The sequence below is a fragment of the Anoplophora glabripennis genome, unplaced genomic scaffold (genome assembly GCF_000390285.2).
Source record: "Anoplophora glabripennis isolate ALB-LARVAE unplaced genomic scaffold, Agla_2.0 scaffold153, whole genome shotgun sequence".
In the NCBI taxonomy this organism is placed as follows: Eukaryota; Metazoa; Arthropoda; class Insecta; order Coleoptera; family Cerambycidae; genus Anoplophora; species Anoplophora glabripennis.
The window spans coordinates 302,571-328,203 of NW_019416245.1; the positions used below are offsets into that span (position 1 = coordinate 302,571).

Consider the following 25,633-nt stretch of genomic DNA (forward strand, 5'->3'; position numbering starts at 1 on the left):
AATCCAATTCAGGTCCCGCCATATCGAATTTGAATTTTATTTCATTTCGGGGAAAATTAATTATTTTTACCTGATGCGGCGTAAAACGGCGCGGACAATTAACACGAAAGGACTGTAAAAAAGGATTCTGTTTAGCGTTCTCATGATGGCTTGTTTAATTTGGTTCGATGGGTAGCCAACGTTTCGAATTTCGTCTGCAGGTTCCCATCTACAGGATCGCTTATTCGAATATACCAAAAATAAAATCGAGGGATAAATTAAAAAAATATATGCGCGATTATCAAGTTTGTCTAATAGGCAAATCAGATGTGCTGTGATCACACTTGATCAGTGTTTCATGAATTTTGATCCCCAATTTTTTCTGATACATTACGACGTCACAATCTTCTTTAGGAGTAAAGGTTGACATTGTTACAATTTTGCATCACAATCTTATCTAGAACTCTATAACATTGGAGCTACCGTGCATTTTCAAAATCTTCATCTGAAGTTGTAATATTAACGCTATTAATGTTTTATAGCATCTGATAAAGTTTCATTTATCGACAGTAATACCTTAATATTATTTATTATAAAAAGAAAATTAATTAGTTCTTTTCCATTTCATGAAAAATTAAAAGAATTATCAATTCATCAGCGACAGAGTCAGTATTAGAATTCTGGTTAAAGAAATATGGCTTTTAAAGGGGAGAACTTAATTCCTGTAGATATGGTAAACATAGAAAAAGTTATTTGGGTTATATTTGTAATTCTTACATTTAAAATTATACCTGTCGTATTTTAACCGAGATACCAGTAATACTTTGGGGAAATGGGTACAAATTTTGCCATGATATATGTAAAGCTTAAATGGAAATCAATTTTTTCATATGTGGATCCTAAATCAAAATTCAGAGATCCCATATTTCTTGAGCTGATCACTAAAAGTAGCTGGAAAACATTAAATTTAAAAGGCATTCGTACTTCAGGATTTATGTCATTATCCAACCTTTCTACAAGACCAAGTAAATAAATTAAAACAAGAAAGTCTTCTAGAGATTGCAAATATTTTTAAAAATATAATTTTTTCTTAACTGAAAGGCTTGTAAAAGAAAAGTGTGTTAAAATATTTACCTAACTTACGTTTCCATCACTGACAAAAGTCAGTATTATGTCTAGCTACGTATTTAGTTAATATTTCTTGTATTAACAAAAGAAAAATTAAAACTTTCTTTTCTCGGGATTGACTGATGACAACTGACAGTTTTATCTCCATTAAGGTTTAAATTTAACACAAATGATCGAAATGGCCTCTAAAAACTGATTTCTGATTTAATGGCTATGATCTCTTTGGAAACATACAAGATTATCTGAGAGATAGTGTTTCTGATGACATTGCTTACTTTTCAGTACATTCGGCTGTTACATGAACAGAAACTCTTAATACAATGCATATAGAACAATTTTTGATCACATGACAAAATTTCGTCCAAGTTTCGAATATTCAAAACGTCGATAAAATAACTTCTGGTTGCGGCTTTCATCCACATACATGAACTAAACTTTTCCGCGCCTATTGCCGATGTCTCAGAGGTCTCAGCGGTATCCCGCGAATATTAAATTAAAATTAAGAGAAAAACTGCTCGTTAAATTATTCATCGTCGGCGATTTTGTCGCTTTTTTCCTCTATTCCCGGAGAACTTAGTAGTCCGGTCGCATTCCGTTGTCTAACAACTGATAGCAGAGTGTCCGCGAATTAGCATTAATGCGGCTCGAGTGTGTACCATTCCGACAGTGCCTTTTGTGTACGTTAGTTATTGCGATCTGGAAGATGGATGCGATGAATTAATGCAGAATCCGCCGGTTTCATTTGTGTCTGAGCCTGCTCGATTCTCATTAAATGTCCAAATAGTTACCGGCCGCAGCAAAAAATGCCCATGCATAATTCTATAAGTACGGGGGGATTATTAAATCGGGGAGACGGCCCGTATAAGCGAAATAAAAGAAAACGACCGGATCCTGCTGTTGGCAGGTACATCAGCTCCGAAATTTTATTCAGGAAGCTAGGTATTAGCATTACGAATTCGTAAAAAAAAGATGTATGTAAATATTAAGGTAAAGTAAAGATATTGAATCAGGGAAAATTGAAATTTAAATTATTAAATAACGTTGCAAACCTTATATAGTTAAACTATATCCTCTTCTTTTGTCCAAAACTATCCTCTCCCTTTTTGGTCCAAATCCTCTCTTTTCCAAAACTATATTCTCTCTTGTCCAAAACTATTCTCTCCCTTTTGTACAAACTATCCCCTCTTTTGTCCAAACTACTCTCTTTTGTCCAAAACTATCCTTTCCCTTTTTTTGTCCAAATCTCTCATTGTCTAAACTATCCACTCTCTTGTTCAAACTACCCTCATTCTTTTGTACAAACTATCCTCCCTTTTGTCCAAACTACTCCTCTCTTTTGTCCAAAACTATCCTCTTCTTTTGACTAAAGCTATCATCTCCCTTTTTTTGTCCAAATCCTATCTCTTTATTGTTCAAAACTATTCCCTCTATTGTCCAAAATTATCCTCTCCTTTTTGTTCAAACGATCCTCTCTTTGCTCAAACTACTTTTCTCTTTTGTCCAAAACTAAACTCTTCTTTTTTTGTCCAAATCCTCTATCTTTATTGTTAAAAACTAACCTCTCTCTTTTGTGCATACTTTGCTCTCTTTTGTCCAAACTACTTCTCTCTTTTGTCCAAAACTATCCTCTTCTTTTGTTCAAAACTATATCCACTTCTTTTGTCCAAGAGTTATGTTACAGATATTAGAAATAAGGAGAAGTTTCTTTAAAGGCTTACATTATTTAAACAATCCAGTACGTCAGGTGAGTGTAATTACTCTGAGAGAAAAATCTTACTGGAAAGAAGTAGTAAGCAAACTGATATACCTACGTAATTGTGAAAACAATAATTCACATTTATAACATTTGAAATGTTTGCTTTCCTGAATTTAATAATTATTTACGAACAAATAAATCTACCTAAAAATATTTAAATTGCTTTTTAATTATTTTTTCATAATTAAATAATCAGTATTTCTTAAATTAAATAAAAGCCTTATACTCGTTAGTTCCAAAGAAGTCTTTAATTCGACAAATACAAATATATGATTTAATTGATTTTAATAAATTTTATTTCTCCCAATTAGATCAATCAAATATATGCACAATTCTATTTGAGCATTTAAGAAAACTTTTAGAATGAACTTGTATTACCTCCAAAGAGACTAAAAATTACCATATCGATAACTTAATAAGGAAAAATTAAACTGCCAAGAAGACAACTGAGATACTGGAGGTAAAAAAATCGAAACTAACTATTGAAAAATTTCAAAGTAAGACATTCACAATAAGTAAAAACTGAGCTATGTCAAAAATAAAATAAAGCTCCTCATTATTTCTAAAGAAAATAATGACTATTGTCGAAATATCGAGAATTAAAAGCTACAAACCACAGACTTTCATATCGTTTAATAGGTATTATTCAAAAGTACGTTTCGTTTTACTATGCTTAACGTTATTAAAAAACAGTGGCGCGTGCGGAAAAAAGACAACACACAGTATACTAAAGTAAGTGTATCATCCAAGCCAACAAAAACGACACTTATAATAGCACCCATTCTTGACATGACAATTAAAACCATTTATTAACTTTTTACCGGTTTTTCCCGACTGCAGATATATCGGCATCGTCCGCAACTGATTAAAATCAGCATTCCCATCTCTCTTAAGAATCTCAAAAATATCCACGGAGCCGCAGAAAAAGCTGTAGCAAATGCAATTTTAATTAAAAATTCCCACTGAAAATTACTCAACCTTAAAAACACTTTGCGGTATGTTTTGGCGCACCACAATAAATGGAATCGGCATAAATTACAAGGCTGTGGTACATAATTATTGTAGGGATTGCTTTATTTGTATTTAAAATTGTTTTACCAGTGATTAATGGCAAACATGACCTGATTTCTTATGTTCGGGTGAAATATAGCTTCCGTTAATATATTACCGAATCAGAACGTTGTAGATTTTTCCCTGGCCCGCTCATTTCAAACATCATTGATCATAGGCTGGACTTCATTATGTTCTCCATGTTATTTTACTTTATGGAACTATATCGACGAAATTTCAACGTACTAGATTCCCGCAGCTTTTTCAGGTTCTGGACTGAATATACCAGCCCGCAGAATTAAATATTCATAAATTCAAATAAAAATTGTCTTTTCAGTGATTAAGTTTAAAAACATTTACAAATAAAGGAGACGCGTGTTCGTTTAAAAGAGCACTGAATTAAAAAAAATAGCAAATATTTTATTTCCGATTTGAATTTGAATTTACAACATAGCCTAGTAGAAATTTTTTACGCGCAGTCGCATAAGGCCCTATACACACTTCTTTTTGTAATCGTTTGAAAACCAGAAATAATAATGCATATACAGTAGCTGTACTGAAACCTGTTTACTTAATAGTACATCAGTATTAACAAGGCAATTAAAAGTATTACTAAATCTTTTAACGTTCGCAAATGCTAGTGATCAGCTCATCTAGCTGTTTATAGACCAAACTAGTACAATAAATCTACTGGAGTAATATTTTTCTGCCTACTTTTACGACCAAAACGTACCTTTTCGAGCCTTCTTGTTGTAAGAACTAAGTTGAAGCTATAAAATCAGGAATATAGTAAATATAAGGGACTGATCACATAAAAGTTCTGCCAAATAATCCTCCAAGGAATTTATTACAGTCCAAGTAGAAAAAGTTTTTATTGTAAATATATGCTAAATTAACTTAATTTATGGTAGTCATGAAAAAAAAGTAGGACACTGGCAGATCAAAGACCGTATAGAACAAATTTGCTGATGTCTGCCTTATTAATTTCATTGAAAGTAAATAATATTTGTTGATGAAAAATATTGTGAATTAACTTAAAATTGATAATCTAGTATGTAGTAAGTAAAATATGTTGAACTACCTACCAAGGTTTTCATTTTTTTTGGTTATGTACCTATGTCTTCTTACCCACGAAGATATAATTTTGTTATCACCTAAATATGTTGCTGATAAACAAAGTTATGTTATTATTCCTATAATACAGTGTGACCCATTTGTAAACCACCTTGTAATATCTTTATTTATTCTGCAACAAAAGTTAAATAATTATATTCTTGTCATTTCTACCAATCCATTACTTCTATGCTCTTTTCAATTCTTTTACACACGTTCGTAATCACTTTTTGTATTTGGTTTGGGGTAATTTCTGCACAGGCTCGCATTTTCTTAGCACGTAGTTCGTGTACAGTTTGTGGCCTTGATTTATATACTTTTTGTTTCAATAAACCCCAAATAAAAAATCTAATGGCGTCAAGCCCTGGGATCTCGGCGGCCACTCAATTAAAAGACTATTTCGTCCTATCCAACAATTCTCAAAATGTTCGTTTAAGTATTTTCTCACCGCAACAGCGTTATGAATAGAGCTACCATCTAATTCAAACTTCAAATCAAGAAGATTTCTTAAAGGCAAATAAAAACAATAAATAGAAATGTATCTATTTCTGAGGGATATTTTTGCAATATATTTGCGGATATTCTCATATTTCTGGAGATGTTACTTTTACATATTTGCATTTAACATCGGTATATCAAGCTTTGCCAGAACCGAATAACATGTTCTACATAACATTGGAGTACTTCATAGAATTTGTAATTACGATCTAAAATTAACGATGAATATTGTTAATAATAAGCAGCTCGATGTTTTTTGTTGTGCAGGAACAAAAACATATAAGAAAAGTATGAATAAGGATAAAGTACTTATTTCAGACATCCTGCTAAACTGATTTATTATGTAATGCTTGGATAGTTCCTGTCATGCCTCAGTGGACCGCAACAGTCTTTTTCACGGTCTTGTGAACCATGAAAAATTTTGGCGGTCACTGAACCGAAACACCATTTTAAAAATAGATATGTGCCAGGATAATTAAGTTCTAATCGCCAGATGATGACATCTTGGCTTACGAAACTTGTATCAAGAGACATGTTAGTGCTTTGAAGCTAATTGGTGTAGTGGGATTTCTGGAAAATTCGTCGACGTTTCGTCTTTTTAATGAGGCAGAAAATCCTGAAGATACCTCATGAAAAAGATGAAACATGAAAATTCAGAAGGTTGTTAAATTTTTCCTAATGATGGGGCCTTTTTCTTTTAATGTATATTTTCTTTCTCCAAAATTTTGGCCGAACTTCGATATGGTTCAGCTACAGCTATTGGATGTTGAAAAAACATTTGCATGACTACTTTAATTTTTATTTAACAAACATGCTTCCAGTCCAATCGGAGCAAAAGACTTTCTTACACTCCAAGCGACTATGAGGTGTTCTATAATCCGACCCTGGTGGTGGGTAATGATGCAAAATCGTGTGATTTTCATACAGACACCGCGGCAAAGCTCGTTATCGAGGCGGCTACGCCAGGACAGAGCAAGGCCAGCTTTCTCCGGCCGGCCCAGCCACGTCGTGATATCATCAATATCATAATTCCTTGCGTAAGACAGTAGCTGAGCCGCATAATAACCGAGGAACTCTCCCCAGAGAAGGACCATCTACAAGGTGGTTCGTTTAAAGTGGATCAATATGTTCTTTTCGAGGTTTCAGTAGATCTTGACCGAGTTTTTTACTCTGGAAAAACTTTCAGGAGCTTCCAATGTAAGTAGAAATTGTATTAAGGATTCGTTTGAAGATAATAGGGTAATAAGCACCAACACCGGTGGTGAATTTCTTAACAATTGCTACTTTTAAGTGAATACAGAAATAGCACTGTCAAAAAATTAAAAGTCCTACTCATGACTTTCATTTAAGAGCACACCACTGCTTATGGGAAAAGAAATAGGCATGTAAACCTTCAAAAGAAGGCAAAAGAACGTAATGTAAGACAGTGAGACGCTATGTGAACATCTGGATGACTCCAAAACGTAAAACTGTGTTAAGGTTTGATTTTTCAGATTCATTTATAGCAGGAAGAAAATACTAACTTGCAATGTCAGCAAAGCAAAGTTACAATAACGAAATTCTTTTCTTACAGTGAAAGTTAGCATTTTCTGCAGGTGATGAAAACCCCCAGTATTCTTAAAAAATAAGTCTTTACTGGTAAGTTAGCAAGGGAGAACTATAAGCCCAAAACTTGTTTCAGTGGAGTGTAAGACAGTGAAATTGAATCAAAAGGAGAATGGATACTAGCTAAAAACTCAGCTACAAGTAAGTCTTCGAGCAAGTCATTTATTCTAAAGGAATATTCATATAAAATTGTGTTACGGTGGAGACCAATTCAAAATAATATAGTTTGTAATAAGGACTATAGCACGTCTACCAAATTCTGTACACATAAGTAGATTCGTATCGCAGAAACATTGGATTTGAAAGATTTCGAAAGCTCCAGCCATATAGTCACCAGTACAAAGAAAAGAATGTGCGGACATTGGCAATAATATGAAGGGTCATAGTCATATAACAACGTCATAAAATATGTTAATAATATAACGGTAATACATGTCTTAAAAATCAAATAATAAAAAGTTACTACTATTCAAGCAAGTATAAGTGGTAAAACGAGATATATGCTTTCTTATGTCTCAGTTTAACCGGTGTTAAAAATAACATCTCATTGCAAAAGATAATGTTCAAAAAATTCATATTCATGGAGTTTGTTTTAAAATTATACCTTTAATCATCAATTTAAATAAATATTTATCTCTATTTAATGCATTTTTCAAGTCAGTTAGAGAGGAAATATGAGTCACTGACTTACCATATTGATACGATAAAACATTTTGAGAACCTCCGACTCCATCGATAGCTCTGCTTCAGTTTACAAGTGATGATATACGCCTATTGAGATATATTTTACATAAAGATGCTCAGCTAACTCGCAGTTTTCATCAGCTTTTCCATGCGTTATCATCAGGCCAATTAATTCATTTTAATTGTAGTGATGAGCCAAAGAAAACACAGTTCAATTAAATTAATAATTTTCACGGTAAAAGACAGAAATAGCACTGTCAAAAATAAAGGCGATATACAGAAAAAATTTAAAGTCCTATTCACGAGTTTCATTTAAGAGCATACCACTGCTTAAAAAAGGCAAAATTTAAATAAATATTTATCTCTATTTAATATCTTTTCCAGTCCGTTAAAGAGGAAATATGAGTCATCTACTGACTTACCATATTGATACGATAAAACATTTTGAGAATCTCTGACTCCATCGATAGCTCTGCTTCAGTTTGCAAGTGTTGATATATGCCTATTGAGATATATTTTACATAAAGATGCTCAGCTAACTCGCAGAATTTTATCAGCTTTTCCATTTTAATTGTAGTGATGAGCCAAGGAAAACACAGTTAAACTAAATTAATAATTTTCACGGTAAAAGACAGACGGTTCCATAATGAAAACTAAAGCAGAACTGATGATTAATTAAAATTGAATTAGCAATGTTTCTGTTCGCTTCATAAAATTCACCCCTTTTTCTGCGGTATGTATGTGACTCGGAAACGATTCCAGAGGTTCCCAATAAGTTTTCACAATTTCGACTGTTATTAATTTTTATCGTTTTGCAGTTTTAATAATTTTGAGTATTGAAACAACCTTTATACTTTCAGCAGCTGTCCATCCAATATCCGCCTTAAGTGAACCTCCTTGTATGAATACTGAATTAATTCAAATTTAAAACGACCCCGCGCGGTCACAGATGTAGTTCAGGCTGAATCGGAGATCGGAATTTAAATTAAACACCATTATATTGATGAAGAAGAAAAACTGGCGCAGTTTAAAAGAGAATACTGAGCCCGAGATAGGCCATTGTTATTCGGGTGTTGTGGTACTTCGTAGTAGGCTTGTTTTTAATGCGGGCAGACAGAAAGCCAAGTCAATTATTATCGGGGAGCGTAAACAAAATTTTTGACGCTGTTTCGTGGACGGCAATTTTGAAAATAATGCATATTGGAGGCATGTATGCTAGGATTAGATGCAACTTAAATTTTTATGAAGAAGAAAGTAAAAAAGAAAAGTTGATTTTTTATTTTAGAGGGTGTCCCGGTACTTGATAGATGAGGTCAAAATAATATCAGTTCTTCATATATTTTTTTTTCATACGGACCTTCGTTAACAAGTTACGGACCGTCAAAGGTGAAAAAAAAAGGTATTATTATTTACAGCCTCTAAACTATTAACTTTAGCACGACGCAAATTTGGTAATCGATAAAACATGCATACAGCTTGTTTTTGATGTAAGTGAAACTTCATTGTACTTAGAATGCCAGGGGCGGACTATGCGCAATGGATAACAACTCGCAATTTGCCTTATCAAAAATAAGTTTCCCGAAGAATTTGCCAGCGATAATACCCTCTTGGTTCAGGTCGGTAAAATTAACAGTTTAGGAAATATTTGTGGTTTTATGTCACAGTGTGCGCCTCCACCATTTTTTGTTTTTTTATTTTTAATTGGACATAATTACTATGTTAGAACCGTGCATATTTTTAAAATAACAGCCTAGAAAATCTTACTGCCTGTAATGTAACGATTAGGCGAGCGGTTCACCCCCAAAAAGATGCTTCTACTAAATGAAGGTAACCGACTAAATTTTTAAAACAAAAACCTACAGCATGAAACTTTTTTTATTTTATGAAGTGTATTTTTGTGATAATTTACATATTTTTTTATATTTTTCGGCGTGGTCGGTCAATTGCTATAAATAAAAAAGTTGTAAAAAAAAATTACTCGCCGAATGGCTTTGAAAACAGTTTTTTATTATAAAGTTGACCAAATTAAACACTTCTTGTTCTTTGACAAAAATTTGAAAAATGCTTCGTTGTAGATATTTACAATTTAATGTGAAAAAAGTGACGAAATCGACAAACTTACGGAATTTTATTAATTTAATTTTAAAAAAGCATAATATTCGGCAGATCGTTTACTTTAAGATAGATTTTTTTGGTATAAGTCAATTATTTTATTGAATATCTAAAGCGAGTAAAAAAAACAGTCTACAAATAGTGAAATTGTAACTCTAGATCCTTTGGACACATGGATGGAAAATCGAAAATGGTTGTTTGGATTTTAATTATTTCGAAGGAGAAACTGCGTTAGATATGCTTCAAAAATATTTTTGTTCATGTAGTGGAAAATGTTCTACGAAAAATTGTAACTGTTTGTCATTGAACCTGGAACGCTGTGCAGTCTGTGCGTGCTCAGATGAATGTCAGAATGTTTCATCCGAAATTGATCATGAAACACTTATTTCAACTCAAGAACTTGTCGAAAATAACGAAAAACTTATTATTTAAAAATTAAATAAAAATGAAATTAATATACTTTTATTGCTCTTAATATTTTTGTAAAATAAAAATAAAATAATTATCCTATACAATAGATTATCCAATAAATTTTTTATTTTTCGAGACCGCTAGGTCAATTATTATTTTTAGGTTAATTTTACGATTTAAAAAGCTTATTTAGCTTCCACAAATAAGGTCCACTTCTTATTTGTGGAAGGGCGAAATGGGCGGTGACTATTAGACGCCTTCATTATAGCCATCTTTCTCTATCGCACGGATTTCTATGACTTACTTTATCGCTCTCACGTAACGGCCGATGAACCATAGGGACTTTCCGACCCTGTATCTGTACTTACTTGACGAGATTTATTACCTTAGCGGCTTCTTAGTTATCACCAAGTCGTTATTAAAAAAACAGTGGCGAGATTAGTTCCAAAAACGTTAATAACTATATTTAATTACTTTAATACATATTTATGAACAAAATATGTATAATCTATTTGGTTCAGGAGAAGTACCATCATTGGTGGCTTAACACTTTATTAATTGATAGTTGCGATTACATTAAATCGATGATAAGTGCCACTTGTGATATTGAAAAATTAAATTAAAATTAATAAACAACGTTTAACAAAGCAGTCGTTATGTACTGAATAAGATAAAATACATCCATTATGTTCCCAAATGAATTTTTAAATTTGATTGTGGATAACAATAATACATTTACAGCAAGCACGGGCATGAAAAATCGTCTCGAATATAATAACCTGTTTTGTTTATGACTAATACAGTTAAGACGTGGTTAATTTTTAAATTATTATGTGAAAAAATAGTGCATTTTTTTAATAATGACGTCAAACTGCAGACCTATTACTTTTTTACGGCCTCCCGAAATTAATACATATCTGACCGTACCGATACCATATAATAATTGGGATGAAAAACATGAATTTTTAATTGAAATTTTCGATCACGGCTACAGTAATTGTTGTACGGGCAATTTGAGAAAATTAAAACCACAGAACACAAAGAATGGGCAGCGTTTTTTCTACTTTCGATGATAGAACGTGTTTAGTATAATGAATAATTAAAATAGGCACGTATTCTGTGAAGTAGCCGGACAATTGGTAATTTTTAATTTAGAAACACGGAGCAACCTTCACGGTTAAATAGATAGTGTTAATAGCCTGGACGAGTCGAAAAAAGACAAAAATGATACGTTAAAAACTTCATCGACGTTGATTAAAGTTGGCCGTGTTCGTTTGTTCGCCAGGAGCATTCACCAAGTCAAAGTATGCGTTGAAAATTTGATAATTCTTAATAAGCACACATCCTGCTAGTTTGAGAGATGACCATATATATCAGTGGCGTAACGATCACCGCTTCTAAGAGGGAGCGGGTATGAAATCTGTAATTAAGGCTTAGATTAAATAGCTCGTATCATGATATATTACATAATTATTACTGATTGCGGGCGAGCTGTAATTTTCATACAAAAGATAAGGGTCCGGCTCATTGTTTCGTCAAAAGCCTGGAATCTGCGGGATAAGAAGTGTGAAACTTGTAATAATACATGGCCAACTTACAGTCAATATTTTGAGAAAATAATATTAATATACTTTTTGATTAATATTGGACCATTGACAATATTGCTGATAGAATTCGAGTCTACTGAAGTTTTATCGTCTTAAGGGGCTACGGTTTGTGTTCCTCCTTTCCTATTTTGACAAGACCGTTGTCTCGAAAAATATTTGGCAAAAACTGTCATATTTATTTGAAATTTCAAAATTTAACTCTGTTAAAAAGTAACAAGTGATTTTTTTGTCACACACAATAGTTATTTATGGTACTAGTGTGTTACGGTATATATGTCACTTATATGACGTAACACACGAGTGACATAAAAAATTGTATCCAACACTTTCATAGAATTTCGTTTTAATAATAAATAAAAGTAACTTAAAATTTTAAGTTATCAATGTCAGAAAAAGTAATTTAACGAAATGAATGTATTTTCAAATATTACAAAGGATGCGACTGTTAACCTAAATTGTGTTTGTAACCAAGGGTTTCATAACTCACTAGTGACTTTTGACTTATAACTCGCTAGTCATCAACTCCTGTATTAGCCAGTAACGTTGCCGATGTTATTCGGAATGAATGGCCTGTATATGTTTCAGGATGTTCTACTTTCAAATCTCATTAGAGATCATAAAAAGAGTATTCTTACTAACTGGTTTACGTTCCAAATATGCTCTCAGCTTGGGGTATTTGATATATCCACATTCTCCTCTATGAAAATAGTCGACTTAATCATTGAATATTCACTCCACAAACTCCTCGGAGACTTTAAAGTTCTCGACTTCTCCATGAAATATGCTAGCAGTGAAATTTCAGAAACACCAGTATTTTTGTTCTGGCACCATCCTTTGAAATTTTTATATGCTCGACCGTAGCGCACTTTCGACTTCTCGAGTAATAAATATTCGCAGGCAGCATTTGCTGCACTTTCTATTTGAAAATCACTCATTTAGAAATAATAATTCAAAACCAGCAAAATTGCAACTTTTATGTAGCTTAAAAACGACAAAATCCAAACAACGAAGGCGACGTTGCAAGATTTCAAATAATGTCAAAATGAATTGATTAAGAAATGTCAAAAAATAAAACCTAATATAAACCTTAAGTATAATTTACCAGTCTCGAACTCTATCGCCAGCCCTCGCTCTGCTCGGGCGCAAAATCGTCCTCAACTGGTAAATAATACTTACCTTCTTTATGGTATAAATAATTAATTTAAATATCTGGATTAAAGCAAGTAAAAAAATTGTAGAATGCAATTGGAATCGTTACTATTGATTGACAGTTGACACTAAAAAAAAATAATAATTTATACAGTTCTTAAATAACTATTAAAGAAACTGACCAAATTACATGAATCCTTTAAAACCAAAGAAATTATAGTATCTTTATATACAAGTGTTGGAAAAAACCACATGTGCAGTTACCAGTAATAAAACTTCGGTGTTTTGAGTTTAAAGTGATTTGTTACAAATTAATGAAATGACATTTGATTATAAAGCGATAACTAATACGTTGGCTATCAGGAGACCGGTTTTAACACAAACTTTTTTTTAAGTTTTTGTTCTTCCGGATTCTTACGAGCACAAATTTTATTCCATCGCTAACAAGTTTCACTTTAAGTAAAAAAGAGATAAGAATAAGAAGTGATTTTATATTCTGGTAGGCAACAAAACTCTAGGAAAAAGTTCTGTCTTCATCTTGTACCAATAGCCTTATTCCTTGTTCATCATTAGATTTCTAGTTAACATCCAGTACCTTTAAATTTAACATTACTTTTTGGCAAGATATCAAATCCAAAAACTATACAACCCAAATGTACTGCTACGGTGAATTTTTGAAATATTTACTAGTATTTATTATTAACATGAAAAATTGACCGCCTTTCTACGCCTCTGCGCTGAAAGACCATCTATCTATTCCTTCCTTCATGCTACCTGGTCATTCCTAGCCACGCCTTGTTCATTCACAAAATATAATAGTAAGAAGTGGTACAAACAAATTTAAAAAAATATATTTATAGGCTCATACTCGACGGTCTCGAGTGAAATATGTTGCTGTGCAATTAGTACTGGATAAATTAATGTGACTCGGCGGTCACCTGGATGCCTAGAATCGTATAATTTATGGGTTAGAAATGGGTTGGTGGTGAGATGCGTTCATTGATACAATTATAAAACACCTCTACAAGTGCACAAAAGGTGAAGAGAGTAATAAATTGCCCAACACTTGGCTGCCTTTCAGTTTGTCACTAAAATATCTGAAGCTCAACTCAAGAGTTACATAAGATATTACTCAAATAACAAACTATTCCGCAGCTTGTGATTTTTGATAAAACTGATTATTTTTGAAATAAGACACTTTCAGATGATTCGTACGGTACCAGGAATTTTTCAGCTTGAATTGAATTCGTGGAATACATGTTTGTATAGAATATGGTATTTTGTTTGTTTTTTTTTTTGATATTTACAACCATATACATAAGCAGTAACTACTGTTGCCTAATTTAACAGGAAAACTTTAGATTTCTGTTAATCTTTGAAATATACAGGGTGATTCACAACTTATCCAAAAAAATTTGGGAATAGATGCGGCATGAGAAATGGAGTTAATATTGTAAAAAAAAATTTTGTAAAATCCTTATAGTTTCTGAGAACAAAATTATTGAAGTTATAGCACATTAAACCACTACATAGCTGGACAACTGTAGTCTCTAGCGTCATTCGCAATACGCGTGACTGAAATCCGTAGTTGCGGTAGTTTTTACCTGTTATCTGTGGTATTTACATCAGTTTTTTAGTAGTTAGTGTCAAAAATGGCTTGCGTGTATAGCAACTCAGAGTTGATGGATATCGTTTTAATTTATGGTGAAGCAAGACAAAATTTGTATTATGGTGAAGTATTTGTGTTATGGTGAAGCAAGACATCATTTGTGTTAAGTCATAAAAAGTGAGTAAAACGGACCCAAATGTGTTTACACGTGAGTGGATAAAATTTTGAACAATTGCTATTGCAGCGTCGGGTAAGTCAAATGATTTTATTATTTAAAAACACAAATAATTTTATTAATAATTAATAAAGGCAAAAGCATTTGGATTTGCCGATATAAAATAGGTGCGATAAAATTCTATTTATATATTTCTTTCCTTGCGAAAGTTTTTGTCCGTTTTTATCACGCCGCCATACCGGTCGCATTGTGCGAGGTGAGGTTTTACAGTGGACCAGTTTCCAGCGCCGTGCAGAAGTGTATTTTTAAATCAATTTCGAACTGACCTTTTTGATTTTTTCTTTACAAAATTGTATTTGTAAATCCAGATTTTTTTTGGATAAGTTCTGAATCACCCTGTATAGATTGTCGTATAAGGCTTTTGTGTTTATTTTGCGGTATTATGTTACATATTACACAACTTATATCGTTGACACTTTACATTTTAATGTATTTTTTAAATCTAGTCCAAGATTTGAGGACGTTCGGTTTCATTTTCTCTCCCGGTTCCACAGCCTCTCGCAAAAAATCCCCGGCAATTTAAATTTTGTTTAGAATCTCTTGACAGCTGATGTGGTTTTCGTTCCGAATAACGCCAGATACGGGCTCCTAGCTTTCAGCTACCTGTATTACGCTCATTGTAGAAAGCCGGCCAGTCACTTGAGTAATTTCTATTTACAGACTACAATGGCTGTATAGCGCTATCACAGTGCCTCAACTTGTTACTCGCTGGCTTTATGTTGCGTTTAGTACGAGTCACTCAGTTCGGCTTATCACGCATCTCGCCGACTTTCACTCATGGAAAATATGGGAACAATTAAATGCGGAAAATAAAAAATTAAACGAGCTAGTGCATATTTGGTCCTCGTGCGACTAAATTTTCTTAGTAATAAGATAACGTCTCATATAATCGGGAAATAATTAATTTTTACCACACTTTCAAATTGAAAAACAAAATCGCAACGAAGACGAAAAACGCCTCTCTGCCGCCATCAAAAAACTGTTTCCAGTAATCAAAGACCACCAGGAAACCTGAGACACAGCAAGGGAAACGAAAATACAAATTTTCGCTATACTTTCGAATTATGAAGTTAAGTTTTCTGTAGCTCCATGACGCCTGAGACTGTATTTTGCATACCCCAAGTCACAAAGGCAGTATCAAATCTACCACCACGATATAGGCGAACAGGTAAAAAAAAACGTCAGTTTCTAATATCATCAAGCGGGGAGCCGAGTAGCAAATATCACGGAGTCTACGAAGAAAGCGTTCAAACGTCTACTCAGGGGATGTTCATGTTGCCCGTCCTATGTATCGGTTTTGACACCTTATATGAGTATTTTTTAGCGAAGAATAAAGGAATTATTGACTTTCAATAACTTTTTTGTGTTTTTATGAGCTGTGGCTCTGTGAAAGTGTTATCAAAAACAAAATTGTGGCACTTTTTTCCAAAATATCCGTTCTATGGTACATTAATATCAATTTGAATAGATTGTAGGTGCTTACATGATTTCCATAAATAGTAAAATTTAAAAAAAAATGAATTCCCCTAGTGGAATTAGGCCTCCTAAGCCAATTAACATATGTTGGTAGTAATTAAAGACGAATCAACAGTCATGTGGAATAATGTGGAAGCATGGCATAAGAAATGGGATTAAATATGGCGGATAACTCCACCGAAATGTGCCTGTTCATTAGCAACTATAATAGAAAGGCTTGTCTAACTTTTACCTGACTGTCATTCTGATCATAACTAATTATATAATTACGTTTTTTTTTTGTTGGCCAGTCGACAGTCATTAGGCTGTGGGAGCTTACCGAAAAAAGCTTATTATTCGATAATTATTATGGTAACGCTGCGACGTGTCCGCTCTTCTGCAACAGTGGCGGGTAATGAGGAAGGTTACGATAATTGCGTTTTAAATACATTTTGATTAATGGAAAACTGTAATCAGTCACAAAGGGAACGTTCTCGATTGGACGAGTTACCAGTAGTCCAATTAACTAAGCCTTTAAATCGAAATTTTGTCAACTTGGCTGAATTTTTGATATGAGTTAGTTTAAGGTATATTATAACAATAAGTGAGAGTAATTTTTTGTTCAACCCCCGGCCAAGGGTGGAAAATGATAAAACAAAGGGCTTTTTCAAGATAACTCAAAAAGGGTAAGAGCTAGAAAAAAAAGTTTTTCATGAAAGTTGTAAAGCAGACAATTCTACATAAAAATGGTCTCTTAGCTTTTTCTTGTACTATTAAAATTAACAGAGTTAGGGAGGCTAGAAGTTAAGGGAAGATTTCAGAAATTTAATTTTGTTAAATCATTAAAATTAACGATTAAAAATTTGATTTTTTGTTATAACTTTCTTATTAAAAATTAAAAAATATATCTATTTCTCTGAAAAGAAAAGTTACATATTTTAGAGCAGATTGAAAAAAAAAATTACAAAATTCAATCATTTTTCTGTTTGTTATGATTTTTTTTAAATTTCTGAAATCTTCCCTTAACTTCTAGCCTCCCTAACTCTGTTAATTGTAATAGTACAAGAAAAAGTTAAGAGGCCATTTTTATGTAGAATTGTCTGCTTTACAACTTTCATGAAAAACTTTTTTTTCTAGCTCTTACCCTTTTTGAGTTATCTTGAAAAAGCCCTTTGTTTTATCTTTTTCCACCCTTGGCCGGGGGTTGAACAAAAAATTACTCTCACTTATTGTTATAATATACCTTAAACTAACTCATATCAAAAATTCAGCCAAGTTGGCAAAATTTCGATTTAAAGGCTTAGTTAATTGGACTACAGTAAAAAATACTGTAAAACTATGTAATGTGGTATTAAAATTATAGCGGAAGGCCCATTTGTAACTCTAAGATTTTGTACAATGATTAGATAAATGTGACGTTCAACTGTAAATCTAGTACTAGCCGTTATTATTGGCCACTGTTGGCAATGCCATCAAGCTCGCAGAGTAAGACCCTACCGAAAATTCACAAAGTTGTTCCTAAAGTGGTGGAATTTTCATGACTGTGCTTTCTGTGTCCGACCCTATTAAATCCCCCAACATTTTTCTGTACCTACGCACCTGTCTCGCGATGCAACGTCGGAAGACCGTAATTATGAAAAATTACGTTTAATCGCTTTTTCAGATTTTATTAGCGGTTCTTAATTTTTTGTTTTTTTTTTTAAGCAACACCCAGATGTTTCCCAATCCTGAAATTGGTACACAGCCGTCCTTAATCGAATCTCCCGATGCCGAATTTAATTATAATTAACATCAATAATTTATTTCTCCTTAATTTATTGACTAATTTGGTCATGAACAAAAATTATTTTTCAAGCAATTATCCACGTATTTTATTTTGTTTGTCCGAATGCTGTTAATGACGACCGTTATTACTTTAATTATGAGGCAAAACTAACAAAAAGCGGTTTAATGATAAGCATATGTCCCAAATTAATGATTCCGCCATAACAGATGGATGTTAATTGCTCAGCTCCGACGTTGCGACATTTTCGATGAAAGTAATCCACATAATAATACACCAATATAGTCATCAACAGAAAATGTCTTCAACAAAAACGTCTGGATGGTCTGGTAGACATTCAAAAACTGATATTTTCAAAAACCTAAGGATATTTAGATAAAATTATCACAATTTGCACTACGTTCTAACAATAATCTACATTCAAAACGATTTAATAACAATTGTTGACTATAGCCCAATGGTAATCAATTTTGAAGCTTAATTAAATTCAATTTTATTAATTTTTTACTATTTATCACTCCATTTTTGTAGCGAAAAAGCTATTAAAGTTAACTCTAATATAATTTTATATCAGCTGTGTAAAAGAGAGATGGACAATACAGGTCAATCACAAAATCGTTAATGAACAAAATAAGTAGCATAAGCCCCAATATTGAACCTTGTAGGGCATCCTGACAAAGTTGCAAAAACATTTGGCAGGTATTGAATGACTTCCATTACAAGTAAGTAACTAAAAAGAATAAATTTTAAACGTTCTTAATTGAAACCAAAAACAAGCCATACCTAAATTTTGCAAACTATTGCAAACATTACTTGTTTTCAATCTCCCAAACGCAGAAACATTGATCTTTAAACAAGCATATAATGATTGCAAAACCAGCTGGTTAAGCAGCAACAAAATAAAAAGAATTAATAAGCATGTCTAAAAAATTGCAACATCTGAAGAATCTACTTAACTTTTATGAACTAGGAGCTAGTTTAATCCTTCGTTTTTATGTACTATTGTATGTTCTGATGACGTCAATTTCAATTGTTTTGGTTCTTTTTACACGAATTTAACAAGAAGTAAGAAACCGCATTACTTTGACCATAGATGAGCAGGTAAATGACAAAACAATCATCAATTACACTATTTATAGATCGGTTAATACTTTTTCGCCCATGGGGTATTCCCCGCCAGTTAATTATCTGCAAGAAGCGATAATTAAACTGTGAGACTAAAACAAATTTACCACTTGCGCGTTTTGGAAGAGTGAGGGACAATTAATAACTGTCAACAGCTTTGACGCACAGGTGATGAAAGCATCCGAACTTGGCGCATATTATAACAAGAAAAATGCAAAATTAACTTCTGTGGTTACCCCCGTTGCGATGCATTTTTAGAAGAATTGCGCGCATGGTTTTATGTACAGGGTGTCAGCAAAAGGCATGGACAACGCGTAACCACAGATTCTCGATCAAAAACTAATAAATCCATGTTACTTTCTGCCTAAAAAGAATCCCAGTCACAGTACAGTGATCAATAATTGAAATTTTTAAAAAATTTAACTAATGAAAATTTGTGATAATACAAAAACAATCTACCAAACAACAAGTTTAGATAATGCACCATATTAACTGATATAAATTTCAGAACAGTGTAATAAGTATTAGATTAAAAAAATCAGTGCATATGAACGACGGATTAGTAAACTAATATAACATTCCGTCGAACCCTGTATTCAATTTTTTCTGACCATCCGCTACAGAAACTGAGAAAAGTGTTATGTACATACCCATTTATTGATGTTTGCGTCATAAACCATCCTAAGAGAGCTTTAACCAAAGAATGCCAAATTTGCGTGAGAACCCAGTCAGATTTCCTTTCCGACTGTTCTAAAAAGTTTATCGTGTCTTGGTCAGGCCCTAGTTGTACAAACTTCGAGGCCAGTGAGGGGGGAACTTGATCCAAGTCACAATGATACCACTGAAAAGGAAAACATATTTAGATAAAGAGGCCTTGTCTAGATTTAAAATAAAATCGGTAAAATATACATAAAGGTTCAGAAATTATAAATATAATTCTAAGTGTAATAAGATTCAGGGAAATTGTATCCAACTCGCGCCCAGGTCAAGTCAAAAAATGTTAGAAGAATCAAAATTAAAGAAATGTTGCGGAACGGCAATTTCTTACTATAATTTTTCAAAAAGGAAATATATTTCATTAACTGCTAACTGATTTGGTTTGGAAGACCATCCTACTGCTGTAGAATAATATAGAGCAAAGGATACTTTTATGCAAAGGAGCTCCCCAAGGTTCTATCTCGGGACCCCTAGTCAGTACGCAAGTTACTTTGATACTCTAAAATCCATATGAACGTAGATGATACACAAATTTATGAACTTAAATTAATTAATATATGTTTTATGGTCTGTTGTTCAACCCTTTGAAATCAGCAAAGCTAATATTTAGCAACAAAAATGAGAAAAATACACTTAGAAATGCTTTCGATGTAGAAATAGGCGTACAGGTCTAAATATATACAAAAAGCATTCACAGTTTTGAGATAATTTATCCCCATAGATGTTACCTGGATACTGGTACTAAGGGAGTGTTATAGGAGACTTTAATTTAATCAATTGGTCATCTTGTTTGGATGTAGGTTTTTCAAACATGTTTTTGAGATATATTTTCCATTTGATGTTTAATAATGTTTTGATGTTGTAGAATAACTATTAAATAAAACTGAAATGCCTACGTTGCGGCTAAAAATAATATTATTTTAATTTCAAGAAAGAACAATATAAGAATGTTTTTATTTAACATTAGAAGCAACACCAAATACTTGTTGTCAAGTGAAGATTGCCTAGTAAACTAATAATTCAAACAATTACTACACTTGTACAACATTTTTAAAGCTACATGTATTCAATTTCATTATTCCTTCTAAATTTAGCATTCTGAAATCTAAAAATACGCCTGACAAATACGTTTTTAGACTCGGTGAATGGAATTGTGGTAAATAAACAAATAAACAAACAGCTATCCCACTTTTTACTTCTGTGGTTAGTTCCATAAACGCGAAGAACTTTATAACGAGACACTTTTGTCTTTGACCTGCTCTGGCAACTCGAAGCTAAATGAGGCGATGATATTTAAGAAAAAACAGTAGAACATCACTTAGTGGTTTTATGGTACCGTAATTAAAATAGTGCGGCTAGAAGATGACTCGAAAATTTTTAAAACTCCCATTTAATTATATGTTTCAATAGTTCGATTTAAGCATGGAAGCTAAATGTATAGCTGCCAGCAAATCAAGCTCCTTGAATTATAATTGAAAATTGACCCGGAACAAATTTATTGCTGCACAGTTGTATATAAGGCGTAATTGTTTTCGATTCATACGTCTTCTATATCCGTCAGAAGGATAAGAAATATTTACAGGTGAAGTATTTTTTGTGAGTTTTAAGGTAGCTATGAATAATCATTCTTCACAACCCAGGGAAAACCGACAAATGTACTAATAGTTACAACATTTCATAATGATAAGCATTAGATTTTTAAAAATATTAAGAATTTATTCTTCGACTATTACTATATATTCAAAATTATAGGGTATACATGGCGGACGCTGTATTGTACGTATATTATAATTAAGAAAAAAATCAGTTTTTTGTTTTATATATAAGTATATTTTAAACCTTGTATTTACAAACGGAATAAACAATTTGATCCAAGAAAAAAGTTTTTCATTTGAATTACAAATTGTGACTCAAATTGATTCCTTTGTGAAGCTTTTTTTCTGTCGCTTATTGAAACAATAAATTCTACAACTGCCGGAAAAAAGTATATAACGCACTAAAGATATTTGTGCGTGTGTTTGCATATGGGGAAGCGTGTGTTATTTTTTCGCTTTGAAATCCTAATATATATTCTAATTTTATTCAAATAAAGCGCAAAACTTTTTAAATTTCTCATTTTTATGTGCGGCGCGAAATTTAGGACAAAAATTCGACAGCCAACTTTTATCATTTGAAGAATTCCAATAAATTAACGGAGAAGTCCTCTAACAAGGCGTATTGTTCAGAACTCGAGGAATTGTCACCCACGTACAGGACCGGGCTCAAGGAAGCTACATTTAAAGGAAGATTTATTTCTAGAATGACAAATAAGGTAGAACAAAAACAGCTGCGTTAAATTTATAATTATTTATAAAGTAAAAAGTACTTTACCGATACATAGAAGCTGAAAATAACCCTGATGGTGGCTCAGGATTAAATGTAAAACAATGAGCACTTATTAAATAAACAATATGTACGAATCTAAGATAAATGAAATACATTTTCTTCTATAAAATTCACTTCTAATTTAAAATAGGTATAATAAAACATTCTTCTCGTATTTTCAAGGGAAAATTTTAGTTTATACTTGAACTGAAAACACAATATAGTGTAAATAAAACAATAAGTAAAATAGGTCTTAAATAGTAAGCTACAATCTGGATGTCTGTGTGTAAAAGTTAGGCAAAGTTCAATATATGTAGTTATTATTGATGTATCTAAAGTTCGCCAATAATATTTAAAGATATGCCGAGAGATTTCTATAATTTACACAAAGACATATTATTTACTTTCCTCAGTATGTATTTGTAACATTATATTTATGTTATGTATTATATGCCTAGAATTTTTTCAAAATGGCCGAGTAATCTCTAGCCTCAAACTCGATCATACGAAGTTTGACATATTCGGTATCTAAAAATAAAAACAAAGGAAAATTATGTACTAAAGACTGCCAAACAAAAAAAAATCATAAACATTAAACATATTCCTAAATCATTAATCTAGACCCAAAACATAACCTCAAATTTATAAATCATAAAACATATTGTAACGAATTGGAAGTGTACACAAAGAATCACGAATGAAAAATTACCTGACCGAATCTTGGATCATATATAAAAATTAACTATTATTATAGCAACAACAAAATAGTATAAAATTGTTAATATAAAGATTCTGAATATAAAACTAGTAACAATTAAGGATATCACATAGTATAAAAATAAATAATTTTAATTTAATTCACAAGTACAAAATAAATTTTTCAAAAGAATGCATGACATCGACACTTGTTAACACTCAGTACATTGAGAAAACAGAATTTAAACCTAGAGTGACGTATATCAAATAAAAGCCCAAAATCTATAGATGAATCTGGTATACATATCATGAGAAGACGAGTAACTGTATAGAAGATATATCAATGGAACTTAAGTCATAGTATGAAAATTTTTATCAGTTGTCAAATTAAATTATAATTTTCACAAATGTCAAAACTAAAGTTGGCTTTACAAGTACATGGAGATGACCTATAAAAAAAAACAAAATAAGGAATATTTTAATAATTAGTGATAGAATTGTATGTTAAAATAAAAGGACATTTGTAAAAAATGTATTATTTATGTAGTGTAGTGAAAAGTGTTGTTAAAAAAGGACATTCAAGGACTGAAAATTCTGTGAAGGGACCTTAAGCAAAATTTGGACCAGAAAAATCCAGAAAGGATGAAAAAAAATGGTCTGGGTTTTTGAAGAATGCAGAGTAGAGACGCAGATCCAAGAAATTTAATTTTGTACAAGAAAGAGTCAAGTTAAGAAAATTAAACTTACCAGAAAAGTTAAAAGTTTGTTTGTTCTCAAAACCACAAGAAAGAAATTTGCCAGCAAAGAAAAAATTTCCGTTATCAGTTGTGAGCAGAGGTTTCCAGTGGCCCCATAAATGGTATACAGGACATCTACGTGGTTACCAACAAGGAAAAACGCAAGCTAGCAAATACCAGGTACCTAAAATAAAAATTAAGTGCACTATAAACAAAACAGATAGCTATAACCTATAAATAACACTTTTCTATCGCATCAAACCAAAAAAGGATGCAGAATAAACTATAGAACTTACCTGACTCAAAATAAATACAAACCAAACAATCATATTTCTAAAAACTTCACAAAATCCATGAGCTCGAACAAATTTATTATTAGGAACAGCCATGTTTAATTAGAGATGAATTTTCTGTCAGTAAACAAGAGATTATGCCCTGTAAGATAGGCAAAATGCAATACAAAGAGATGTATTAAAAATTGAATAATTTAAAGTAATTGCTAATAAAATAAAATTTTTCTTGAATTGACACAACTTTGGCAAAAATATTATTTCACAACAATTTTGACAAAATTATATATCATAACAATATATTGCAGAATGTCTTTTTGAAGCAATCATATCCTTTTTTTGAAGAAAATCTATTGTTTCTGGATTTTTAACTTAATTATTTTGGATTTGAGGTTAGGTTTTCAGGTTTCCTGGTCAGCTTCCTATGAATATGAGTTAAAGTTATGCAAAAATATTGGTTGCATACTCAAAAGTACCATTTTTAAGGATTTATACCCACAGGTTCAGAAAAAAATTGAGGATGTTCGTTTTAGGTTAAGATTTCTACCATTTGAAAATAATGAAATATCCCGTCGCCGAACAAAGAAGCATCAGATGGGGAGGCCTTGCGGTAACAGTCCGGCCCTGTCCACGCATCAGGCATCGTATTCGACGCGTGTGTGTGCGTCGTGAACACACACACATCCGAACTCGCTGTCCCAATCGGTTGATAAAAAGGCATAAGGAGATCGGAGTGACGGCGGGCTGAAATTTGCATTTGGCTGATTGGACTGGGATGATGGAAGGCGACTCCTGGGGCCCATCCATCACTTACCTGCGCCGGCGGAGAGCCCGGCTTACGTGTGCATCGCCGCCTCCGCGCGAAGTGACATTCCTTACACCACTTGCACCTATTAATGTCGCGCCTTGTTGCTACTCTCCACGTGAAATATGCGAGGGAGGAAATATTACGGATCGAATTATGGGGTGATTACTTTAGCCGCGCGCGGCCGGGCTGCCCCGCGATGTTTACAGCCTCTCCGCGTAAGTACATCGGGCTGTAAAGTTCTGTAATGTCATTTGCATGATTCGAAGTAAGCACTAAACGACCGTAGAAGGTGTTTTCTAAACATGTCATGCATTTAGAAAAATGATTCTTGGACCACTTTAGGCGCACAGTTATTGAAAATATATGGTACTCGATAATACAGGGTGTCCGCAAATAAATGGACCATACGTCAATTGCAGGTTTCTTGACTGAAAATAAACAGATTTAGATCAAGTTATCTCAGTACAATTTTGTTTACTTAAGGAGGTATATCGGGGTCCGAGGGAAGTGAGGAGCGCAGGGGGGTCCTATGATTTTCTTATGGGACTAAAGCCCGCTGCCAATTCTTTTCAAATTATTTGCGATAAACATTATCTATATAGCAAATAAATCTATTCATATGCACATAGCATCCATATTGACTAATTAACAACATAAAAATATCATATTTAAGTACTTAGTTCTAAATTATATTTAATGAACGCATAAAGATTATGTAGATG

General features: G+C 32.7%; 1 protein-coding gene across 1 annotated transcript in view; it reads right to left on the reverse strand.

The window, feature by feature from the left end:
• The window catches only part of LOC108909800 (methyltransferase-like protein 9), a 216,298-nt gene that overhangs the window by 146,295 nt on the left and 44,370 nt on the right, over window positions 1-25,633 (reverse strand). The window contains exon 2 of the mRNA XM_018714226.1: window positions 19,950-20,140. Coding sequence (XP_018569742.1) covers window positions 19,950-20,140 — 191 coding nt within the window. The remainder of the gene's footprint in view (window positions 1-19,949; window positions 20,141-25,633) is intronic.